The sequence below is a fragment of the Oncorhynchus gorbuscha genome, linkage group LG19 (assembly GCF_021184085.1).
Source record: "Oncorhynchus gorbuscha isolate QuinsamMale2020 ecotype Even-year linkage group LG19, OgorEven_v1.0, whole genome shotgun sequence".
Lineage (NCBI taxonomy): Eukaryota > Metazoa > Chordata > Actinopteri > Salmoniformes > Salmonidae > Oncorhynchus > Oncorhynchus gorbuscha.
Window position 1 is genome coordinate 438,030 of NC_060191.1, and position 22,372 is coordinate 460,401.

Below are 22,372 nucleotides of genomic sequence, written 5' to 3' on the forward strand. Positions count from 1 at the left end.
CTCAATTGTCTCAAGGCTTAAAAATCCTTAGAAAGAAAGGAGGACCAAGGCACTCTTCATATAATTATTTAAAATGCCATTTTGTATGGCATGTTCAATGAAAACAAAGTTTAAACTCTCTGTTTCGGCTGCATGGCCTTCGTCTTCAACATGTCTCCATCTACACTGTTTGAAGTTGATTTAATATCAATAAGGGATCATAGCTTTCACCTGGATTCACCTGGTCAGTCTATGTCATGCAAAGAGCAGGTGTTCTTAATGTTTTGTACACTCAGTGTAGATCTTAACAGACCTAGTTAGTAGACGCTGCCAGTAGCATGAGAACAAGGATGTCGGTACACTTTCAAAGGGGTCATATTGTTAATAAAAACAACTTGATATGATGTTGATCATTCTAGGCCAATGTGATGATAACTGAGTTAGACTATTACCTAGTTCCAATCTTTGGACTGATGTGTGAGATGAGTAAAAACAGGTAATTTCTTCCCCCCTCTGTCTCTACCGCAGTACATCCACCACAGTCCGGGGAAGTCGCGGCGAGGCTTCGGCATCGACTGTGCCATACTGTCGTGCCAGGTGTACATTGCCCAGATCCTAGTGGCGTCTGCACTGAGCACGGTGGTGGACGCGGTGGGTAGCGTGCGAGTCATCCCAATGATGGCCTCTGGAGGCTCCTTCCTGGGCTTCCTCACCTCCACCTTCCTGGTCATCTACCCAGACTCCTCCACTCCCACCACTACGCAGGACCAGGAGGGGTATGGAGTTGAGGGGGCTCCGGCCCTGGTGGCCCCAGAACCAGGCCCCTGTGCTAGCAGTATGCAGGAGCCAGTAGTCCTTCTCAAAACGTCTCCTAAGGGCAGCAGCAGCACGGCACACTACGAGTCCACTATTTAACAAAGAAGAAGAGGGACTAGGACAAAATACTGGTGGCATTACAATAGTCATAAAGTGGCTTCCTCTCTTTGTCTCCTTTCTTTAATCTGCACAGACAGTGACCAAACCTTAACACTCACTAGTCACATGACTTCCAGTGGGATGGACTGTTCCAATTAACACGTTGTGCATTTCTTGACATATGGCTGTTTTTCTTTTCCTCCTGGGGTTCAAATGTTTGTGGTTTCACTGATTACGTCCCAAATAGCAACCTTTATAGTGCACTCTTTTTTTTTTTAAATTTTTTTTTTTACCTGGGTTCATAAGGCTCTGGTCAAATGTAGTGCACTAAATAGGGAATAGGGTGCCATTTGGGACTCATTCACAGTTTGAAAGGCCTGCAGGCCTTATCAGGAGTATCCACAATATCAGGAGGAGTATCCACCTCATTCACAGGATCTAATGCTGGACTCTCTTTTTTACTCATGGGATCTAATGCTGGACTCTTTTTCTTAAACGTAACTTGGACTTTTTCTGTAGATGGTTGTTTAGACTGCACATTAATATTTTCACTCTGTTTCTAAATTGAAAATATTTTTTATTGATTTTATTTTGTGATTGTACGAAATGTTTTGAGTGACCGATTTAACTTTTTTAGATCAAACTTAGTTTCCCCACAGACAGAATGTTATAGGAGTCCCTATGTTACTGTGACTCACTAAAGATGCTGCAGCCACAGAGGATCCAGTTCAGAACAGTATGGGATTACCTATGTTACTGTGACCTCACTAAAGATGCTGCAGCCACAGAGGATCCAGTTCAGAACAGTATGGGAGTCCCTATGTTACTGTGACCTCACGAAAGATGCTGCAGCCACAGAGGATCCAGTTCAGAACAGTATGGGAGTCCCTATGTTACTGTGACCTCACTAAAGATGCTGCAGTCACAGAGGATCCAGTTCAGAACAGTATGGGAGTCCCTATGTTACTGTGACCTCACTAAATATGCTGCAGTCACAGAGGATCCAGTTCAGAACAGTATGGGAGTCCCTATGTTACTGTGACCTCACGAAAGATGCTGCAGCCACAGAGGATCCAGTTTAGAACAGTATGGGAGTCCCTATGTTACTGTGACTCACTAAAGATGCTGCAGTCAGAGGATCCAGTTCAGAACAATATAGGAGTCGCTCTGTTACTGTGACCTCACTAAAGATGCTGCAGTCACAGAGGATCCAGTTCAGAACAGTATGGGAGTCCCTATGTTACTGTGACCTCACGAAAGATGCTGCAGCCACAGAGGATCCAGTTTAGAACAGTATGGGAGTCCCTATGTTACTGTGACCTCACGAAAGATGCTGCAGCCACAGAGGATCCAGTTTAGAACTGTATGGGAGTCCCTATGTTACTATGACCTCACTAAAGATGCTGCAGTCAGAGGATCCAGTTCAGAACAATATAGGAGTCACTCTGTTACTGTGACCTCACTAAAGATGCTGCAGTCACAGAGGATCCAGTTCAGAACAATATAGGAGTCACTCTGTTACTGTGACCTCACTAAAGATGCTGCAGTCACAGAGGATCCAGTTCAGAACAATATAGGAGTCACTCTGTTACTGTGACCTCACTAAAGATGCTGCAGTCACAGAGGATCCAGTTCAGAACAATATAGGAGTCACTATGTTACTGTGACCTCACTAAAGATGCTGCAGTCACAGAGGATCCAGTTCAGAACAATATAGGAGGTGCTCTGTTACTGTGACCTCACTAAAGATTCTGCAGCTATCAAAGATCCAGTTTAGAACAGTATAGGATTCGCTGTTACTGTGACCTCACTAAGGGGCGGCAGGGTAGCCTAGTGGTTAGAGTGTTGGACTAGTAACCGAATGGTTGCAAGTTCAAATCCCCGAGCTGACAAGGTACTAATATGTCATTCTGGCCCTGAACAAGCAGTCGGTCAGAACAATATAGGAGTCTGTCTCTTTTACTGTGACCTCACTATGCCACAGAGGATCCAGTTCAGAACAATATAGGAGTCGGTCTCTTTTAATGTGACCTCATTATGCCACAGAGGATCCAGTTCAGAACAATATAGGAGTTGGTCTCTTTTACTGTGACCTCATTATGCCACAGAGGATCCAGTTCAGAACAATATAGGAGTCTCTTTTACTGTGACCTCATTATGCCACAGAGGATCCAGTTCAGAACAATATAGGAGTCGGTCTCTTTTACTGTGACCTCATTATGCCACAGAGGATCCAGTTCAGAACAATATAGGAGTCAGTCTCTTTTACTGTGACCTCACTATGCCACAGAGGATCCAGTTCAGAACAATATAGGAGTCGGTCCCTTTTACTGTGACCTCACTATGCCACAGAGGATCCAGTTCAGGGTCAGTCAGTTACATTCCCTATTATAAACACCATCCACTAACTCTCTTCAGTCTATTGACATGTATATCATGAAAACACTCAGGGCTATTATACAGCACAGATGATATGATGTCCAGGTTACACCAAAAGTCCAAAGAACCATTCAGGATGTTCCTTTTTGTAGCTCACATTTGCCATTTACTGGGTTGAGAGGCCTATAGCCTACTGTTTACATGACAGAGTTGGATAAACACTATCAGCCTTAAGATAATCAAATGCTGAAGTGATGATGCTTACATTCTAACATATCAATATTTTAAAAAGGGAACATGTTGTCAACCTCTATTATGCTGCATGGAAGAATACTAGATTTCATACTACAACTAGTCATTACAAATGGTCTATGATCATAAGATGCCTTTGGGCCCATCCAGCATTGAAGAAACCCTACACTGTACTGTGCTACAGTAAGTAGCCCTCTGTTGTTCTGAACCATCTGTTCCACAGGGTAACGCACAAGAAAGGATATTGCTCTGAATGTTTTTACATTTAACAACTGCAAAAGCTGCACTATAAATTTTGAGAGCTTTAAGAGAGGACAGTGTGTGTGTCATTATTTATCTGACAGAACATTCATGCACATCTGTTGAGAAATCTGAGATGAAGTCCCAAACGGTGGTGCGGTACCTTTGTACCAGGCATGTACAACTAATGAGCTGTGTGCCTAGAAGGTCTTCCCAGGCCCAGAGTGTTGGGTTTAGGAGTTGTTCCACCTACGTGAGGTGGTAGGCAGAGGGTGGTATTCACCAGGAACCAAATGGAAGTAAAGGGGTGGATACGGGGACGGACCTCACTGAATTTATCCAATCAAAAAGTGTCCTGTTGCAAAGCGTTTTGGAGGTGTTCTCAAATGAAGAGGATTCATCATCACATCCAGCAGAAACATCTGGCTCTAGAAAGTGGGAAAAGGAACTTTTTGGTACATTTTTCTTTTCAACTGCTGTAATTTGAGAGGTTTGGTTGTAATGGGGAAAATATAAATGTCTAACTGGTTGTGAATAGTTTTAGTTTGGGAATGTGTGCAAATGAGAAATTAAATTGGTCACACTCAAGTTTCAATCTTTATAATATAAAGTATCTCAACATTTTGGTTTCAAAGTCGAGCAATGATTTTGTCAAAGTGGAAATGTTATATTCCCTTCTGCTGTTGAGCTGTACAGACGTGTTATACCTTGTTAACAACTAACCACCTGACCCTGTTAACAACTAACCACCTGACCCTGTTAACAACTAACCACCTGACCCTGTTAACAACTAACCACCTGACCCTGTTAACAACTAACCACCTGACCCTGTTAACAACTAACCTGCTGACCCTGTTAACAACTAACCACCCTGACCCTGTTAACAACTAACCACCTGACCCTGTTAACAACTAACCACCTGACCCTGTTAACAACTAACCACCCTGACCCTGTTAACAACTAACCACCTGACCCTGTTAACAACTAACCACCTGACCCTGTTAACAACTAACCACCTGACCCTGTTAACAACTAACCACCTGACCCTGTTAACAACTAACCTGCTGACCCTGTTAACAACTAACCACCCTGACCCTGTTAACAACTAACCTGATGACTCTGTTAACAACTAACCTGCTGACCCTGTTAACAACTAACCACCCTGACCCTGTTAACAACTAACCTGCTGACCCTGTTAACAACTAACCTGCTGACCCTGTTAACAACTAACCTGCTGACCCTGTTAACAACTAACCTGCTGACCCTGATAACAACTAACCTGCTGACCCTGTTAACAACTAACCTGCTGACCCTGTTAACAACTAACCTGCTGACCCTGTTAACAACTAACCTGCTGACCCTGATAACTAACCTGCTGACCCTGATAACAACTAACCTGCTGACCCTGTTAACAACTAACCTGCTGACCCTGATAACAACTAACCTGCTGACCCTGTTAACAACTAACCTGCTGACCCTGTTAACAACTAACCTGCTGACCCTGATAACTAACCTGCTGACCCTGATAACAACTAACCACCTGCTGACCCTGTTAACAACTAACCTGCTGACCCTGTTAACAACTAACCTGCTGACCCAGATAACTAACCTGCTGACCCTGATAACTAACCTGCTGACCCTGTTAACAACTAACCTGCTGACCCGGATAACTAACCTGCTGACCCTGTTAACAACTAACCTGCTGACCCTGATAACTAACCTGCTGACCCTGTTAACAACTAACCTGCTGACCATGTTAACAACTAACCTGCTGACCCGGATAACAACTAACCTGCTGACCCTGATAACTAACCTGCTGACCCTGATAACTAACCTGCTGACCCTGATAACAACTAACCTGCTGACCCTGATAACAACTAACCTGCTGACTCTGTTAACAACTAACCTGCTGACCCTGATAACTAACCTGCTGACCCTGATAACAACCAACCAGCTGACCCTGATAACAACTAACCTGCTGACCCTGTTAACTGACCTGCTGACCCTGATAACTAACATGCTGACCCTGATAACAACCAACCAGCTGACCCTGATAACAACTTACCTGCTGACCCTGTTAACTGACCTGCTGACCCTGATAACTAACCTGCTGACCCTGATAACAACCAACCAGCTGACCCTGATAACAACTAACCTGCTGACCCGGATAACAACTAACCTGCTGACCCTGTTAACTGACCTGCTGACCCTGATAACTAACCTGCTGACCCTGATAACTAACCTGCTGACCCTGATAACAACTAACCTGCTGACCTTGTTAACAACTAACCTGCTGACCCTGTTAACTGACCTGCTGACCCTGATAACAACTAACCTGCTGACCCTGATAACAACTAACCTGCTGACCCTGTTAACTGACCTGCTGGCCCTGATAACAACTAACCTGCTGACCCTGATAACTAACCTGCTGACCCTGATAACAACTAACCTGCTGACCCTGTTAACAACTAACCTGCTGACCCTGTTAACTGACCTGCTGACCCTGATAACTAACCTGCTGACCCTGATAACAACTAACCTGCTGACCCTGTTAACTGACCTGCTGGCCCTGATAACAACTAACCTGCTGGCCCTGATAACTAACCTGCTGACCCTGATAACTAACCTGCTGACCCTGATAACAACTAACCTGCTGACCCTGTTAACTGACCTGCTGGCCCTGATAACTAACCTGCTGACCCTGATAACTAACCTGCTGACCCTGATAACTAACCTGCTGACCCTGATAACAACTAACCTGTTGACCCTGATAACAACTAACCTGCTGACCCTGTTAACAACTAAACAACGTTAAATGTAATTAAAATAACCAGCAGCGGTTGCCTTCTTTGAAGAAGCGGAATCTTTATGCCTTTATTGCGACTTTGTTAACACTAAACTTAAATTGAGTCTCGTTGCATTGTTACAATGTTGCACATTGCTCACTAGATGGCACTATAACAAAGTCGATAGAGAAACTGAATGAGTCTTCTGACAATTTATTATAGCAGTTTTGTTAAGTAGGCAATGCAGCTTCTTAACTTCTACGACAGCAAATTAGAATGCACGAGGTTTTGAATTCTTTACAAAAGTAGGGGCAACTGCATTTTTCCAGTACGCATGATTTTGTATCCTTTCAGAAAGCAGGAAGCAGCACGCTGTTAATCGCAGTCAGACAGATAACAGCATTTCCTGGGAAGGTCAATTCAACTACATTGTTTACAAAGGTGTTTTGATTGTGTCTTTCGGTGGCTACAAATGAATTGAAACGAATGTCAGTGACTTTGGCCCGTGATCTTGGATTACCGATGGACCAACAGGTTGGTGAAGATCATTCATTGGCATTTGAAATAAATCAGGTAAAGACTAACTTTCTGTTTTGACAATTGACATGTTTATGTGTAGCTGAGCGGCCTTCTATATTTTTACGGAAACATGAATATGCTTTGACAGTGATATATGCACGGCAGCTATTGAATGACACACCACATGGAATTTGATCATCACATGCTCTTGGCCTATAAAGGGATCTTGGCTCTTTCAGTATGGCTTGTATGGAAAGAATGCGGAGGTAAATCAATGTTGCCAAGTTTTCCAGAGACACCAATTGATCAATGGAAACTAAATGCATTGTATGTCAGTCAAACAGTACTGAAAAGGCTGGGAATATGGGGAGATAAGGGGATTAAGCAGACAAAAGGAGTGTCCGATTTCAGCCTATTTCACTGTAACGCATTCATTTTAGTGCTGCTTCTAATCGTCTAGTTCAGATTACAACTGCAAAGGACTTGTGACATAAACTGCTGAAATCACATAAAACATTTCATGGTTTCAGTTCTGCAGCTATAATGACGTGTTGCATGTGTATAATATGCGAAGCTATGCAGGAACTGGTGACAGGTCGCTTTTCAGACCGCCCATTAGAAAGTCACACCTCTATGTAGATGCCAAAGGGATATGAGTGCAGTTACTACGTTTTTGAAATTACATATTTTGTTTAATCTAAAAAGGCACTTATTTTCAATAGAGCAGCACTAGGCCACCCACCCATCCACCAAATCATAAAGTGAACTGTGCCACTCCTCAATTGAGTTTTCTCAGTGACCTATTGAAGGGTATCTTCAGCACACATGAAACCAATTTGCCCAGAAATTCCCCTCAAGCAGGGAAATTCAATTAAAGGGTGTTTATCTTGTATCTCCTGAGGTGGCTGCCTTTACAAAGGAGACAAGCTACAGCTGCATTTCCTCCAACTCTGCTTTGTTGTTCGGTGAGGTGATGCCATAGTTGCTTTTGATGACACCTTTTTTAATGGTTTCTCAGAGCAGCGGACTCTCCAATTTGGTTTATTTTCCTAGTAGTGATCAGGTGAGCTGTGTTTCCAGCCTGCGAGCCTCTTGGCTTGTTGTTGTAAATATCTATTAAAAGGTGATATAATATAATAAGCAGGATGTCATGTGCTCTTTATCTTGTTAGCCAGCTGCTGTGATCAAGGGTATAACAACTTGCCCAAATGAAGAAGCTAAGGAGTGTGACTCATGTTTCTGAAGAACAATCTCTGTCTCTGTCTCTGTCTCTGTCTCTCTGTCTCTGTCTGTCTCTCTCTCTGTCTGTCTGTCTGTCTGTCTCTCTGTCTGTCTCTGTCTGTCTGTCTCTGTCTGTCTCTCTCTCTCTCTGTCTGTCTCTCTCTCTCTCTCTCTCTCTCTCGCTCCCTCCTCCAAAGCACAAATCCCATGCTTGGATGTGATTCCACCACTGTGAGCCTGATGTACAGAGGAGGAAGGACCGGTTCTGATGGCAGACCATCTTCCCTCAGGGCTACTGGAAGCATGTGTTGTTGTCGGAGCCTCTGGGGATAAACTCAAGGATGTCTACCAGGTAATGCCAATCAGCAAATGTCTTTTTTTAATACAGAGTTTATTAGAGAGCTGAGCTGGATCGTGGATTATAAATGTAAAATGGAGGTTAACATGGATGGTTCTGTTTAGTCTCTACAGCAGGGCAACAGCACAACAGACCTCCTTATTTTAGACCCAGAGGTCTTGCAAGTCCACGTACCTCCGTTTGTGACCAAAGAGAATGCAGATGAGTCTGGTGTCCCCAGAACCTTCAGTCGAGTCCAGTGCAGACGCTCCTTCATCAAGAAGAAGGAGAGGCTAGTGGTGGCTCCTAGTGGGCCTGGAGGGGCCGGGAGCAGTGAGGGGGCCACTGTCACGGAGGATGTCAGCGTCCCCAAGGACATCGACCTCATGGCCCTGCCCCAACTCTGCTTTCCAGGTAGAGGTATATTGTGAGGCTGATGGCCAGTTATATGTGTCATTGTTGTGATTATAAAGATGACCTGAGGTAAACACCACACCAAAATGAAGGCTGACAGACATCCCTATGTACAATGTCGTTAAAACATTAGCTCAAAGACATCGCCCAATGCACTGTCTAACAATAGAGGGATATAAATAATCCTTACTTTTCTCAAATCAGGGGGGCTTCAAGTAACAAATGAACCAAAAGAAGAGCGTTTTCACTTTCTAGTCTTCACGGATGTGTTCGGTAACCAAACCCATGGAGTGGTTGTTCAGTGTTGTAGACCATTTCAGGTGGGAGTCTTTCCTTTTTATTCTCCTGCATAAACGTGTGATCCTTTTCATTATAAAGCTGTGCAAAACAAAGCCGTGTTAAATGTTTCTCTATGGCGCTCCTTCCTGTGAAAGACTCAATGCTTCACACCGTTGATTTGTCACTTCTGTCCTCGTAGGAAGGGTCAGTGTTCTATCCGAATGGACACTGGTCGTCCACCAGGACCACTAAGCTCTACACTGCTTTTGCCATCTGTGTCATATCCAAGCATCCTTATTACAATGCTTTGAAGGACTGTCTGTCTTGGTAAGGGTCAATACGTCTTCAATACAGCCTGTCTATGTGTGTTGTTGTTTCTTAAATCATTCTCTTCTGTACACTTCTGTAGTTTGCTGGTGCAGCTTAGATCATGCAGGTTGTCTGAAGAGAGGGTGAAGGACTTTGCAGCCAAACTGTCTCTAGTGCCCATTCCACCCCCTGGACAACTACATGTGGTGAGCTGCTTTATGTTATCCAGTTCATCTATCCAAACTGCTAGGCTACCTGACGTGCCAGTGGTTGGTTGTTATTTGAACACCACTCACTCTACATGGACTATGCATTGTTGGGGTTTGATTCTTCCTTGGTCCTTCATTTCTCCCCCCTCTCTCCATCCTACAGTCAGAATAAAAATGACCCAAACAATAATACAAACTACTACTACCACCAACACCTTTTCCTTCTTCCTTCTTGTGTACTGATATTGATGATGTGCTCACCCCTGACTGTGCCCAGCTGTTCAACCTGAGACCCCTGATGATCGTACTGCCTTCCAGAGAGGATAAGGAACACCCCGCTGTAGACCTGGACCTCCATTTGCCCTTCCTGTGCTTTAGATCCAAACAGATTTTACAGGTGAGTAGAGAGTTATGTTCAGACGGGTAACAGCATTTTCTACGATGAGCCATTCAACTGAAGTGTTCGGAGTGATGTTTTGACTTCTGCCCTGCCTGGCAACAACACTGCTTTTTCTGCTCTGCTCTTTCTGTTCTACTCTGCTCTCCTCTTTCTGCTCTACTCTCCTCTTTATGCTCTACTCTTTCCACTGTGCTCTTTCTACTCTGCTTTGATCTACTCTTTCTACTCTGCTCTACTCTGCTCTCCTCTTTCTGCTCTACTCTTTCTGCTCTACTCGTTCTACTCTGCTCTTTCTGCCCTACTTTGCTCTACTCTCCTCTTTCTGTTATACTCTGATCTACTCTTTCTACTATATTCTTTCTGCTCTACTATGCTCTTTTTGTTATACTCTGATCTACTCTTTCTACTATATTCTTTCTGCTCTACTATGCTCTTTCTGCTCTACTCTACTCTTTCTGCTCTACTCTGCTCTTTCTACTCTACTCTTAATGCTCTACTCTGCTGTTATTCTCTGCTCTGCTCTACTCTGCTCTTTCTGCCCTACTCTTTCTGCTCTGCTCTACTCTGCTCTTTTTGTTATGCTCTACTCTGCAATGCTCCATTCTTTCTGCTCTACTTTCTCTTTCTGCTCTGCTCTTTCTGTTATACTCTGCTCTACTCTTTCTGCTCAACATTTCTGCTCTTTCTGCTCTACTCTTTTCTTTCTGCTTTACTCTTTCTACTCTATTCTGCTATATTCTTTCTGCTCTACTCTGCTCTACACCTCCCCTTCTGCTCTACTCTTTCTACTCTACTCTGCTCTGATCTCCTCTACTCTTTCTGCTCTGCTCTTTGTGCTCTGCTCTTTCTGCTCTGCTCTACTCTACTATGCTCTGATCTACTCTTTCTACTCTGGTACTTCTCTTTCTGCTCTACTCTGCTCTTTCTGCGCTACTTTACTCTGCTCTGCTCTTTCTACCCTACTCTGCTCTGATCTCCTCTACTCTTTCTGCTCTGCTCTTTGTGCTCTGCTCTTTCTGCTCTGCTCTACTCTACTATGCTCTGATATACTCTTTCTACTCTGGTACTTCTCCTCTTTCTGCTCTACTCTGCTCTTTCTGCTCTACTTTACTCTGCTCTGCTCTTTCTACCCTACCCTGCTCTCCTCTCCTCTGGTTCTATTGACCCCTGACCCTGTGTTGGTTTGCCCAGATCATCACTGGTATTCTGATGGAGCAGAGGGTAGTGTTCTTCTCAGCTGACTGGGCCCGCCTCACCCTGGTGGCAGAGTGTTTCATGTTCTACATCCACCCCTCCACTGGCAGCATCCCTACGTGCCCATCCTCTCAGCCCAGATGCTGGACTTCGTCATGGCCCCCACCGCCTTCCTCATGGGCTGCCACCTCAACCACTTTGAGGAGGTTGCTGCGGTAGGAGGCTTTGTAATAGTAGTAGTAGTTTCTTTATTGCAACCTTGGTACATCCTTTATATAACCATGGTTTTGTCTTTGTGTAATTTGATGTCGGACAACAATATGACTTTCATGACGCCGTTGCGTCAAGTGTCCAACTGTCCATAAACAGTGTTTAGACCTACTTCTTGGTTGTACTGTCTTGTTCCGTTTCCAAACAGTTGAAATGTCATAGCAGTTGGAGAAAGAAAAGCTTTGACTTTTGAATGTTTTTGGAACTCTCTATTCTCTGTGACAGGAAACAGACGACCTGATCTTGATTAATATTGATGATGGAACAGTGTCTTCTTCCTGCTCAGAGACTGTCGACCTACCAGACGTCCCCTTCGTTTCTGCAGAGTGTTTTACCAAGCGGTAGGACCCCCCCCCCCCCCCCAAATGGCACCCTATTCCCTATATAGTGCCCTACCAGGGAATAATGTACTAATATGGGCACTGTTAAAAAGTAGTGCACTATATAGGGAATAGGGTGCCATTTCAGAATCTAATTGTATTCGTCACATGATTCATAAACAAGAACTGTGGACTAACAGTGAAATGCTTACTTGTGGGCCCTTCCCAACAATGCAGAGAGAAACATGTAGAACAAAAGAATAACAGGAGGAATACATAGACAATACAGAGAGAAACATGTAGAACAAAAGAATAACAGGAGGAATACATAGACAATGCAGAGAGAAACATGTAGAACAAAAGAATAACAGGAGGAATACATAGAAAATACAGAGAGAAACATGTAGAACAAAATAATAACAGGAGGAATACATAGACAATGCAGAGAGAAACATGTAGAACAAAAGAATAACAGGAGGAATACATAGACAATGCAGAGAGAAACATGTAGAACAAAAGAATAACAGGAGGAATACATAGACAATACAGAGAGAAACATGTAGAACAAAAGAATAACAGGAGGAATACATAGACAATGCAGAGAGAAACATGTAGAACAAAAGAATAACAGGAGGAATACATAGACAATGCAGAGAGAAACATGCAGAACAAAAGAATAACAGGAGGAATACATAGACAATGCAGAGAGAAACATGTAGAACAAAAGAATAACAGGAGGAATACATAGACAATGCAGAGAGAAACATGCAGAACAAAAGAATAACAGGAGGAATACATAGACAATGCAGAGAGAAACATGTAGAACAAAAGAATAACAGGAGGAATACATAGACAATGCAGAGAGAAACATGTAGAACAAAAGAATAACAGGAGGAATACATAGACAATGCAGAGAGAAACATGCAGAACAAAAGAATAACAGGAGGAATACATAGACAATGCAGAGAGAAACATGTAGAACAAAAGAATAACAGGAGGAATACATAGACAATGCAGAGAGAAACATGTAGAACAAAAGAATAACAGGAGGAATACATAGACAATGCAGAGAGAAACATGCAGAACAAAAGAATAACAGGAGGAATACATAGACAATGCAGAGAGAAACATGTAGAACAAAAGAATAACAGGAGGAATACATAGACAATACAGAGAGAAACATGTAGAACAAAAGAATAACAGGAGGAATAAATAGACAATGCAGACTATGTGCTCTGTTCTGTGCTGAAACCCCCTACAACTGACATGACACATCCATTGTCTCAATAACACAGAATGAGGTTATTGAGAGGTAGAATATCACATCAGTTATCACTCAGTCATGCTTATATAACATTGTTTTTGTTGCAGCGAGTGAACAACAGTTTTTCTTTTCCTGCTGCTCTACAGGAGGAAGGGCCTCCAGCTACAACATGATCTAGAGGTTTGTCACCAAGGGGCCGGCACAGACGTTAATGAGATGCGCATGCTGAGGAGACAATGGCAGCAGAACCTGAACTGGGAAATACAGAAGGTTACCTTGGAGCTCATTGTCAACATGTTCAGGTCAGTCATGCTGTTCAGACTCTCTTTCTGAGGTGCAGGGCTTAAAGTATGACATCATCATACACACCGGGTGGACTTCCTGCTTACAGACATCAACAAGTGAATTGAAATCTGTCTCTCCCTTGAGTAATGCTCACACTGGAAAGAGCCAATTGTGGCATATGTGAGATGATGTTGGTGTTGTACCTGTAAGGAGGAAGTCAACCCGTTGAGGTGTAGGAAGATGCTCTATTTCCTGCTCTTTAAAGGCACTAATGTAGCCTGTGTATTAATGGTCTGCTGCATATCTGTCTTTCATCAGGGATGTCAGTGGTCACCTGAACTATGAACACCGAGTGTTTAACAGTGAAGAGTTCCTGAAGACCAGAGAGCTAGCTGACCTTCCCTTTTACAGAAAGGTACATGTTGAAGTAGCCTCTCAGGTCACGATCACTATAAAGAGTACGGTTGATTCCTACGCTCAATTTATACATGTGTATCCTTATAGGTCTTGGAGACACACATCTTTCATTCATTCCTGAAGGACCGCCTCAATAGGAAGATGGATGCTTTCACGCGCATGGAAGTCAACACTCGCTCAGAGACACAGAAGTAAGCTCTCACAATATCCCCTTCCTGCTTATCCCTTCCCCTACCCTCCAACTCACTTTTCTCCCTGATGGTACAGTGATGGTTAGAACGAAGCCTGAGTTATGGCACCGCTGGTAACCTGCCTGGACATGTTATGGAATTCAGTCCAATTATTAATTTATAGAACACACCGCTGCAAACCGGCTTTGTTAACATCACAGGAAGTGTTTCTCCACCAGTCTGATCCAGTTATCCAGTCTGTTGGATGTTGTATTGTTGTTGAATATTTGAATGTACAGCAGAGGCATTTTTCTCAAACCTCTCTTCGAGAACCACCATCCATTTACACTGTTTTGAGAGCTTCGATGATTAGTTGACCAGTTAGCCTTGACGATTAGTTGACCAGTTAGCTTTGACGATTAGTTGACCAGTTAGCCTTGACGATTAGTTGACCGGTTAGCCTTGACGATTAGTTGACCAGTTAGTCTTGACGATTAGTTGACCAGTTAGCCTTGACGATTAGTTGACCAGTTAGCCTTGACGATTAGTTGACCAGTTAGCCTTGACGATTAGTTGACCAGTTAGCCTTGACGATTAGTTGACCAGTTAGCCTTGACGATTAGTTGACCGGTTAGCCTTGACGATTAGTTGACCGGTTAGCCTTGACGATTAGTTGACCGGTTAGCCTTGACGATTAGTTGACCGGTTAGCCTTGACGATTAGTTGACCGGTTAGCCTTGACGATTAGTTGACCGGTTAGCCTTGACGATTAGTTGACCGGTTAGCCTTGACGATTAGTTGACCGGTTAGCCTTGACGATTAGTTGACCGGTTAGCCTTGACGATTAGTTGACCGGTTAGCCTTGACGATTAGTTGACCGGTTAGCCTTGACGATTAGTTGACCGGTTAGCCTTGACGATTAGTTGACCGGTTAGCCTTGACGATTAGTTGACCGGTTAGCCTTGACGATTAGTTGACCGGTTAGCCTTGACGGTTAGTTGACCGGTTAGCCTTGACCGGTTAGTTGACCGGTTAGTGCTGGAATAGATCAAATAAGTGAAAGAGACTGGTTAGGGATACTGGAGGAGTGATTTGGGAAATGATTGAATTCTATTACATAGTACCCCACTGCAAACATGCTACATATATGTCTGGGGGAGACTCAGTGAGAGGTTTAAGGTCTTGCATGGTGTTCTGGGTCTCGTTTGTTATTCTGGGTCTTGTTTGGTACTCAGTCCTGTATGTATATTAGGGTATTGTATGGTATTCAGTCCTGTATGGTATTCAGTCCTGTATGTATATTAGGGTATTGTATGGTATTCAGTCCTGTATGTATATTAGGGTATTGTATGGTATTCAGTCCTGTATGTTATTCTGGGTCTTGTTTGGTACTCAGTCCTGTATGTATATTAGGGTATTGTATGGTATTCAGTCCTGTATGGTATTCTGGGTCTTGTTTGGTTCTCAGTCCTGTATGTATATTAGGGTATTGTATGGTATTCAGTCCTGTATGTATATTAGGGTATTGTATGGTATTCAGTCCTGTATGTATATTAGGGTATTGTATGGTATTCAGTCCTGTATGTATATTAGGGTATTGTATGGTATTCAGTCCTGTATGTATATTAGGGTATTGTATGGTATTCAGTCCTGTATGTATATTAGGGTATTGTATGGTATTCAGTCCTGTATGTATATTAGGGTATTGTATGGTATTCAGTCCTGTATGGTATTCTGGGTCTTGTTTGGTACTCAGTCCTGTATGTATATTAGGGTATTGTATGGTATTCTGGGTCTTGTTTGGTACTCAGTCCTGTATGTATATTAGGGTATTGTATGGTATTCAGTCCTGTATGTATATTAGGGTATTGTATGGTATTCAGTCCTGTATGTATATTAGGGTATTGTATGGTATTCAGTCCTGTATGGTATTCTGGGTCTTGTTTGGTACTCAGTCCTGTATGTATATTAGGGTATTGTATGGTATTCAGTCCTGTATGGTATTCTGGGTCTTGTTTGGTTCTCAGTCCTGTATGTATATTAGGGTATTGTATTGTACACAGTCCTGTATGGTATTTAGGGTATGGTATTGTACACAGTCCTGTATGGTATTTAGGGTATTGTATTGTACACAGTCCTGTATGGTATTTAGGGTATTGTATTGTACACAGTCCTGTATGGTATTTAGGGTATTGTATTGTACACAGTCCTGTATGGTATTTAGGGTATTGTATTGTACACAGTCCTGTATGGTATTTAGGGTATTGTATTGTACACAGTCCTGTATGGTATTTAGGGTATTGTATTGTACACAGTCCTGTATGGTATTTAGGGTATTGTATTGTACACAGTCCTGTATGGTATTTAGGGTATTGTATTGTACACAGTCCTGTATGGTATTTAGGGTATTGTATTGTACACAGTCCTGTATGGTATTTAGGGTATTGTATTGTACACAGTCCTGTATGGTATTTAGGGTATTGTATTGTACACAGTCCTGTATGGTATTTAGGGTATTGTATTGTACACAGTCCTGTATGGTATTTAGGGTATTGTATTGTATACAGTCCTGTATGGTATTTAGGGTATTGTATTGTACACAGTCCTGTATGGTATTTAGGGTATTGTATTGTACACAGTCCTGTATGGTATTTAGGGTATTGTATTGTATACAGTCCTGTTTTATATGTGTCTGATGTCAGAATGAAGGCGATGACAGACAACCCCAGGAGGCCCACCATGCAGGAAATGGCCAGGAAGTATAGCAGCGACCCAGAGATCCGTCTGAACAAGAGGCTGGGGATGAGCCTCCCCAACCTGGGAGAGGAACGCCATCTCAACCTCCTCAGACAAACCTCCCTCAAGAAGACCATTATCCCTGAAAGTGGTGAGTACACTCTTAGAAAAGATGTTTCCAAAAGGGTTCTTTGGTTGTCCCCATAGTGTAACCCTTTTTGGTTCTAGGTAGACCACTTTTTTGGGTTCCATATATAACTGTCTGTTGAAAGGGTTCTACATGGAACCCAAAAGGCTTCTACCTGGAACCAAAAATGGTTTTTCAAGGGGTTCTCCTACCCTTTTAGGTATTAGATAGCAACTTTTTTTAGGAAGGTTACAAAATTCCAGAAATTTCCCCCAAATTCCCAGGTTTTCCAGAAATCCCAGTTGGAAGATTAGTGGAATTAGGACGGAGGAAGCATGAAATCCCCCAACCAGGATTTCTGGAAATCCAGATTTTGCAACACCTGCAGTGGGAGGACTAATAATAGCTTCCCACTGATTAACACATATACTGTGATGTTTAACTTTACACGGTTACAGTAACATTACTCCGTAACATTACGCACTGACTTTACACTTGAAATGTCTATTGGACTACTCTACATAACACTGTCATAATGGATGTCATAACAAGTCATATCTGTTGTTGCCAGCTAATGAAAACTGTTATAACACACAACTATTTAGTGTTACGTGGCTCTTATGACAGATGGTTAATGACAAGTGTAGGTCATTAAGCCTTGACTTCTGTGAACAAGAAGATTCATCTTAAAAGGAATTTTCACAAATGTTCAACTTCATCCTCAACGTCAACATATGTTAAAATGGCGTCTTTCTATGTTCGGTAGTAAAACATATAGAGGGAGAGAAGTGTTTCCAATGACATCGTTGTGCATCATGTGATTTTAACCAATTATGAGAAGAAATAATCCCTGTTACGTACTAATTGCCTCCTAATTGGTTGATAATGTCATTGGAAACACATCTTCCTCACTTATTTTACTACAGATCATAGAAATACGCCATTTTCACATATGTTGAGGTGGTGCTGGAGAAGATTCATATAAAGTAGACCCTTTTTGTTTGCAGTGTCACTCTTTGTCTTTTTCTACACAGCCTTCAAGATCCCACCCAAGCCTGTGAAGATCTTCAAGCTGCCAGAATTTCCTCCTCCCATGGTGCACCATCATGTCCAGAACTACTATAGAGAGTTGATCATACTACTGGGGAAGGCCATCTCCTGTGTTCCTCCTGAGAACTCCACCCTCCTGGCCAGGTACTTCATTTACAACATAGTGATTATTAATTTTATTAAGTCACACTTTAAACACACTACATCTATAAAATTTAAATAAAAGGCTTTATTGGGTATTTGAAAAGTCCTCATAGTGACCGGACCAGCAGGTTTATAAAGGCAATGCTCCTGCTGATAGCAACGAGAGGCACCTGGTGGGCGAGACAGAGAGAGGGCGCGTTAGTGTGTCCAATCAGTCACAATACGCACTACATACATACTTCACAAATCATTTATAAGTGAAGTCCTACTACTCTCCATACAACCCTTTCTCTATTTCCAAGGTACTTCTACCTGCGCGGCTTCATGAACACGCTGTGTTCCAAACGTCTTGACGCCCTCAGCGACTTCCAGAACCTCTACAAGACGGACATCGAGATCTTCCCCACCGACCTGGTAAAGGCGCTAGTGGACTCGCTGCAGAAGGACGAGTTCTCCCAGGTGGACCGGCGGCCAGAGCTCAAGCGGCTCATCTTCAAGGTGAAGACGGACAACGAGATGGTCCTGGTCCAAGCTGACGACCATGTGAAGAAGTTCCAGCTCCCTAAGACCCACATGCTGCAGGAGGACTTTGTGAAGCGCATCCAGGAGTCTGGGATTGTGAAAGACGTCGCCACCATCCATAGGCTGTTTGAGGCCCTCACTGTGGGTAAGTTGAGACTTACCATCCATAGGCTGTTTGAGGCCCTCACTGTGGGTAAGTTGAGACTTACCATCCATAGGCTGTTTGAGGCCCTCACTGTGGGTAAGTTGAGACTTACCATCCATAGACTGTTTGAGGCCCTCACTGTGGCTAAGTTGAGACTTACCATCCATAGACTGTTTGAGGCTCTCACTGTGGGTAAGTTGAGACTTACCATCCATAGGCTGTTTGAGGCCCTCACTGTGGGTAAGTTGAGACTTACCATCCATAGGCTGTTTGAGGCCCTCACTGTGGGTAAGTTGAGACTTACCATCCATAGACTGTTTGAGGCCCTCACTGTGGGTAAGTTGAGACTTACCATCCATAGGCTGTTTGAGGCCCTCACTGTGGGTAAGTTGAGACTTACCATCCATAGGCTGTTTGAGGCCTTCACTGTGGGTAAGTTGAGACTTACCATCCATAGGCTGTTTGAGGCCCTCACTGTGGGTAAGTTGAGACTTACCATCCATAGGCTGTTTGAGGCCCTCACTGTGGGTAAGTTGAGACTTACCATCCATAGGCTGTTTGAGGCCCTCACTGTGGGTAAGTTGAGACTTACCATCCATAGACTGTTTGAGGCTCTCACTGTGGGTAAGTGAGTTAGAGGTCAGGCCTCTCGTTGACAGGACATGGAAATACATGAGCAGTACAGTATGGTTGTACTATAGCAATAAGATCACCCATGATAGTAAACGAGTGATTGATCTGTCAATACAGTTTGAAATACAGTACCACTCTGCCTAGGAACACGGTGTGTATCATCTGATTATCCTTACTTTATTAATAGGATCTTGTAAGAGTGACTTTGGATTCAGTGACTTTGGGTTTGAATTCTGCCATGAGAAGTCCCTCCAAATCAGTATTTTACATTGAGTCCTCATTGGATGGTAAGCAAGAATGTCCAGTTCGTCTGCAGCATCCCATCGTATGATTGGTCAGCGGGACTCATGTGGCATCTCTCTTTTATTTTTCTCTCTATCTTCATCTCTGCTTGGGTTTAACGTTCATTCCATGACATCATATATGAGATGGATGGCTGTTGTCTCTTGGGGCGTCTTCAGCTATGGAAGATGTATAAATGTGCTCTTTGCTTTGACAAAACACAGGGTTCCTGTTTACAATAGATGCTGTTTGAAGTAGCTTGTTTCTATTGGCTTGAATGACATGCATGAACATGAAAGTAAAATGATGGAATGCATTTGCATGGGTTTAATGTGTGTTTGATGAGCATGTTCTCTACAGGCTGCTGAGACTTGTCATGCCTTGTTTACATTTACACCACCACTCTTACAACGAATGGCTCCTTGAAGACTGAAGCCTTCTTCTAAGAGAAGGTTACCTCTGTTTCCAGGGCAACAGAATCAGATTGACCCAGAGGTGTTCCATGTGCTCTACACCTTCTTGTTTCCAGGGCAACAGAAGCAGATTGACCCAGAGGTGTTCCGTGTGTTCTACACCTTCTGGAAGGAGACGGAGGTGGAGGCCCAGGATGTTCACCTGCCAGCTGAGGTCATGGAGCACCTGGACAACAACGAGTGTGTCTACAAGCTGTCCTGCTCCGTCAAAACCAACCAGGGAGTGGGTAAGATCGCCATGACACAGAAGAGGCTCTTCCTGCTCACTGACGGGAGGCCTGGGTTTATCGAGATCACCAAGTTCAGAGACATAAAGGTGTGGTTACTCTATGTTTAGGCACTAGTAGTAGTACTGTTCAGGCATGAGTTCTCTAAAAGCTTTGTAGTCTTAAAATAATCTTTGACATGTATAGGCAATGGATGAAAGATGATCTTAGTGCTATGAAACTTTTGGAAACTCACTCCGTAATGAATAATATGGAAGGGTACATTGGTATGACTACAGTGTAATCCCTTCAATGTTTGGCTTTGTTCAAATGAAAATCTGCCATGATGACGATGACACATCTGATAATCCTCTCACATTTCAGTTGAATGCATTCAGTTGTCCAGCTGACTAGATATCCGCCTTTCCCTCTCGTCTCTGTCAGGAGGTGAAAATCTCCTTTGCTCCTTTCCTGCTGCTGAGGATCCCGTCTCTGAAGATCAAGTGCAGTCTGAGGAAGGAGGTGTTTGAGGCCAACCTGAAGTCTGCGTGTGACCTGTGGAATCTCATGGTCAGAGAGATGTGGGCTGGGAGGACGATGGCAGACGACCACAAGGTAGGATATACGCTGGATCTCCAAGACTAGTGCTGCATTCAATAGGGTATAATGTAACCAAGTTGAATTCATTAAACTAACCCCTTCAGCTTGAAGTCCCCCAACCCGCACCATGGAATTGCTAGCTTTTCGGTGGCGCTGCAAATCTGTTAAGCAGTGCAGTGACTTCTGTTAAACACTTTGTGGAACGTGTGGGTAGAAATATTAGCATAGTCCATTTCACCCTCCTGAATGCGTTCTGTGGTTATTCATAGTCTTGAAAAACATGTCACGTTCTTTTATTACCCTATTATGAAAAAAGTATAAGATCGGTTTGCTCCTAAAGGGATATTAATCGTACAGGCTTGTCCCACCCCTCTGGCCTGATGGTTTCCTCCAGGCTTCCTACAGGGATATTAATCATACAGTACAGGCTTGTCCCACCCCTCTGGCCTTATGGTTTCCTCCAGGCTTCCTAAAGGGATATTAATCTTACAGTACAGGCTTGTCCCACCCCTCTGGCCTGATGCTTTCCTCCAGGCTTCCTAAAGGGATATTAATCTTACAGTACAGGCTTGTCCCACCCCTCTGGCCTGATGGTTTCCTCCAGGCTTCCTAAAGGGATATTAATCTTACAGTACAGGCTTGTCCCACCCCTCTGGCCTGATGGTTTCCTCCAGGCTTCCTAAAGGGATATTAATGTTACAGTACAGGCTTGTCCCACCCCTCTGGCCTGATGCTTCCTAAAGGGATATTAATCTTACAGTACAGGCTTGTCTCACCCCTCTGGCCTGATGGTTTCCTCCAGGCTTCCTAAAGGGATATTAATCTTACAGTACAGGCTTGTCCCACCCCTCTGGCCTGATGCTTCCTAAAGGGATATTAATCTTACAGTACAGGCTTGTCTCACCCCTCTGGCCTGATGGTTTCCTCCAGGCTTCCTAAAGGGATATTAATCTTACAGTACAGGCTTGTCCCACCCCTCTGGCCTGATGGTTTCCTCCAGGCTTCCTAAAGGGATATTAATCTTACAGTACAGGCTTGTCTCACCCCTCTGGCCTGATGCTTTCCTCCAGGCCTCCTAAAGGGATATTAATCTTACAGTACAGGCTTGTCCCACCCCTCTGGCCTGATGGTTTCCTCCAGGCTTCCTAAAGGGATATTAATCTTACAGTACAGGCTTGTCCCACCCCTCTGGCCTGATGGTTTCCTCCAGGCTTCCTAAAGGGATATTAATCTTACAGTACAGGCTTGTCCCACCCCTCTGGCCTGATGGTTTCCTCCAGGCTTCCTACAGGGAT

General features: G+C 43.5%; 1 protein-coding gene and 1 pseudogene across 1 annotated transcript in view; both read left to right on the forward strand.

The window, feature by feature from the left end:
• Window positions 1-3,835, forward strand: part of LOC124005699 — a 30,002-nt pseudogene extending 26,167 nt beyond the window's left edge.
• A 2,884-nt stretch (window positions 3,836-6,719) lies between these two features.
• LOC124005698 (DENN domain-containing protein 3-like) overlaps window positions 6,720-22,372 on the forward strand; it is a 28,832-nt gene continuing 13,179 nt past the window's right edge. The window contains 18 exon segments of the mRNA XM_046315181.1: window positions 6,720-7,085; window positions 8,489-8,643; window positions 8,754-9,042; window positions 9,247-9,362; window positions 9,521-9,648; window positions 9,731-9,836; window positions 10,117-10,236; window positions 11,431-11,524; window positions 11,527-11,648; window positions 11,929-12,044; window positions 13,434-13,589; window positions 13,891-13,987; window positions 14,077-14,180; window positions 16,862-17,046; window positions 18,057-18,216; window positions 18,519-18,883; window positions 20,328-20,587; window positions 20,922-21,092. Coding sequence (XP_046171137.1) covers window positions 8,560-8,643; window positions 8,754-9,042; window positions 9,247-9,362; window positions 9,521-9,648; window positions 9,731-9,836; window positions 10,117-10,236; window positions 11,431-11,524; window positions 11,527-11,648; window positions 11,929-12,044; window positions 13,434-13,589; window positions 13,891-13,987; window positions 14,077-14,180; window positions 16,862-17,046; window positions 18,057-18,216; window positions 18,519-18,883; window positions 20,328-20,587; window positions 20,922-21,092 — 2,673 coding nt within the window. The 5' untranslated portion in view covers window positions 6,720-7,085; window positions 8,489-8,559.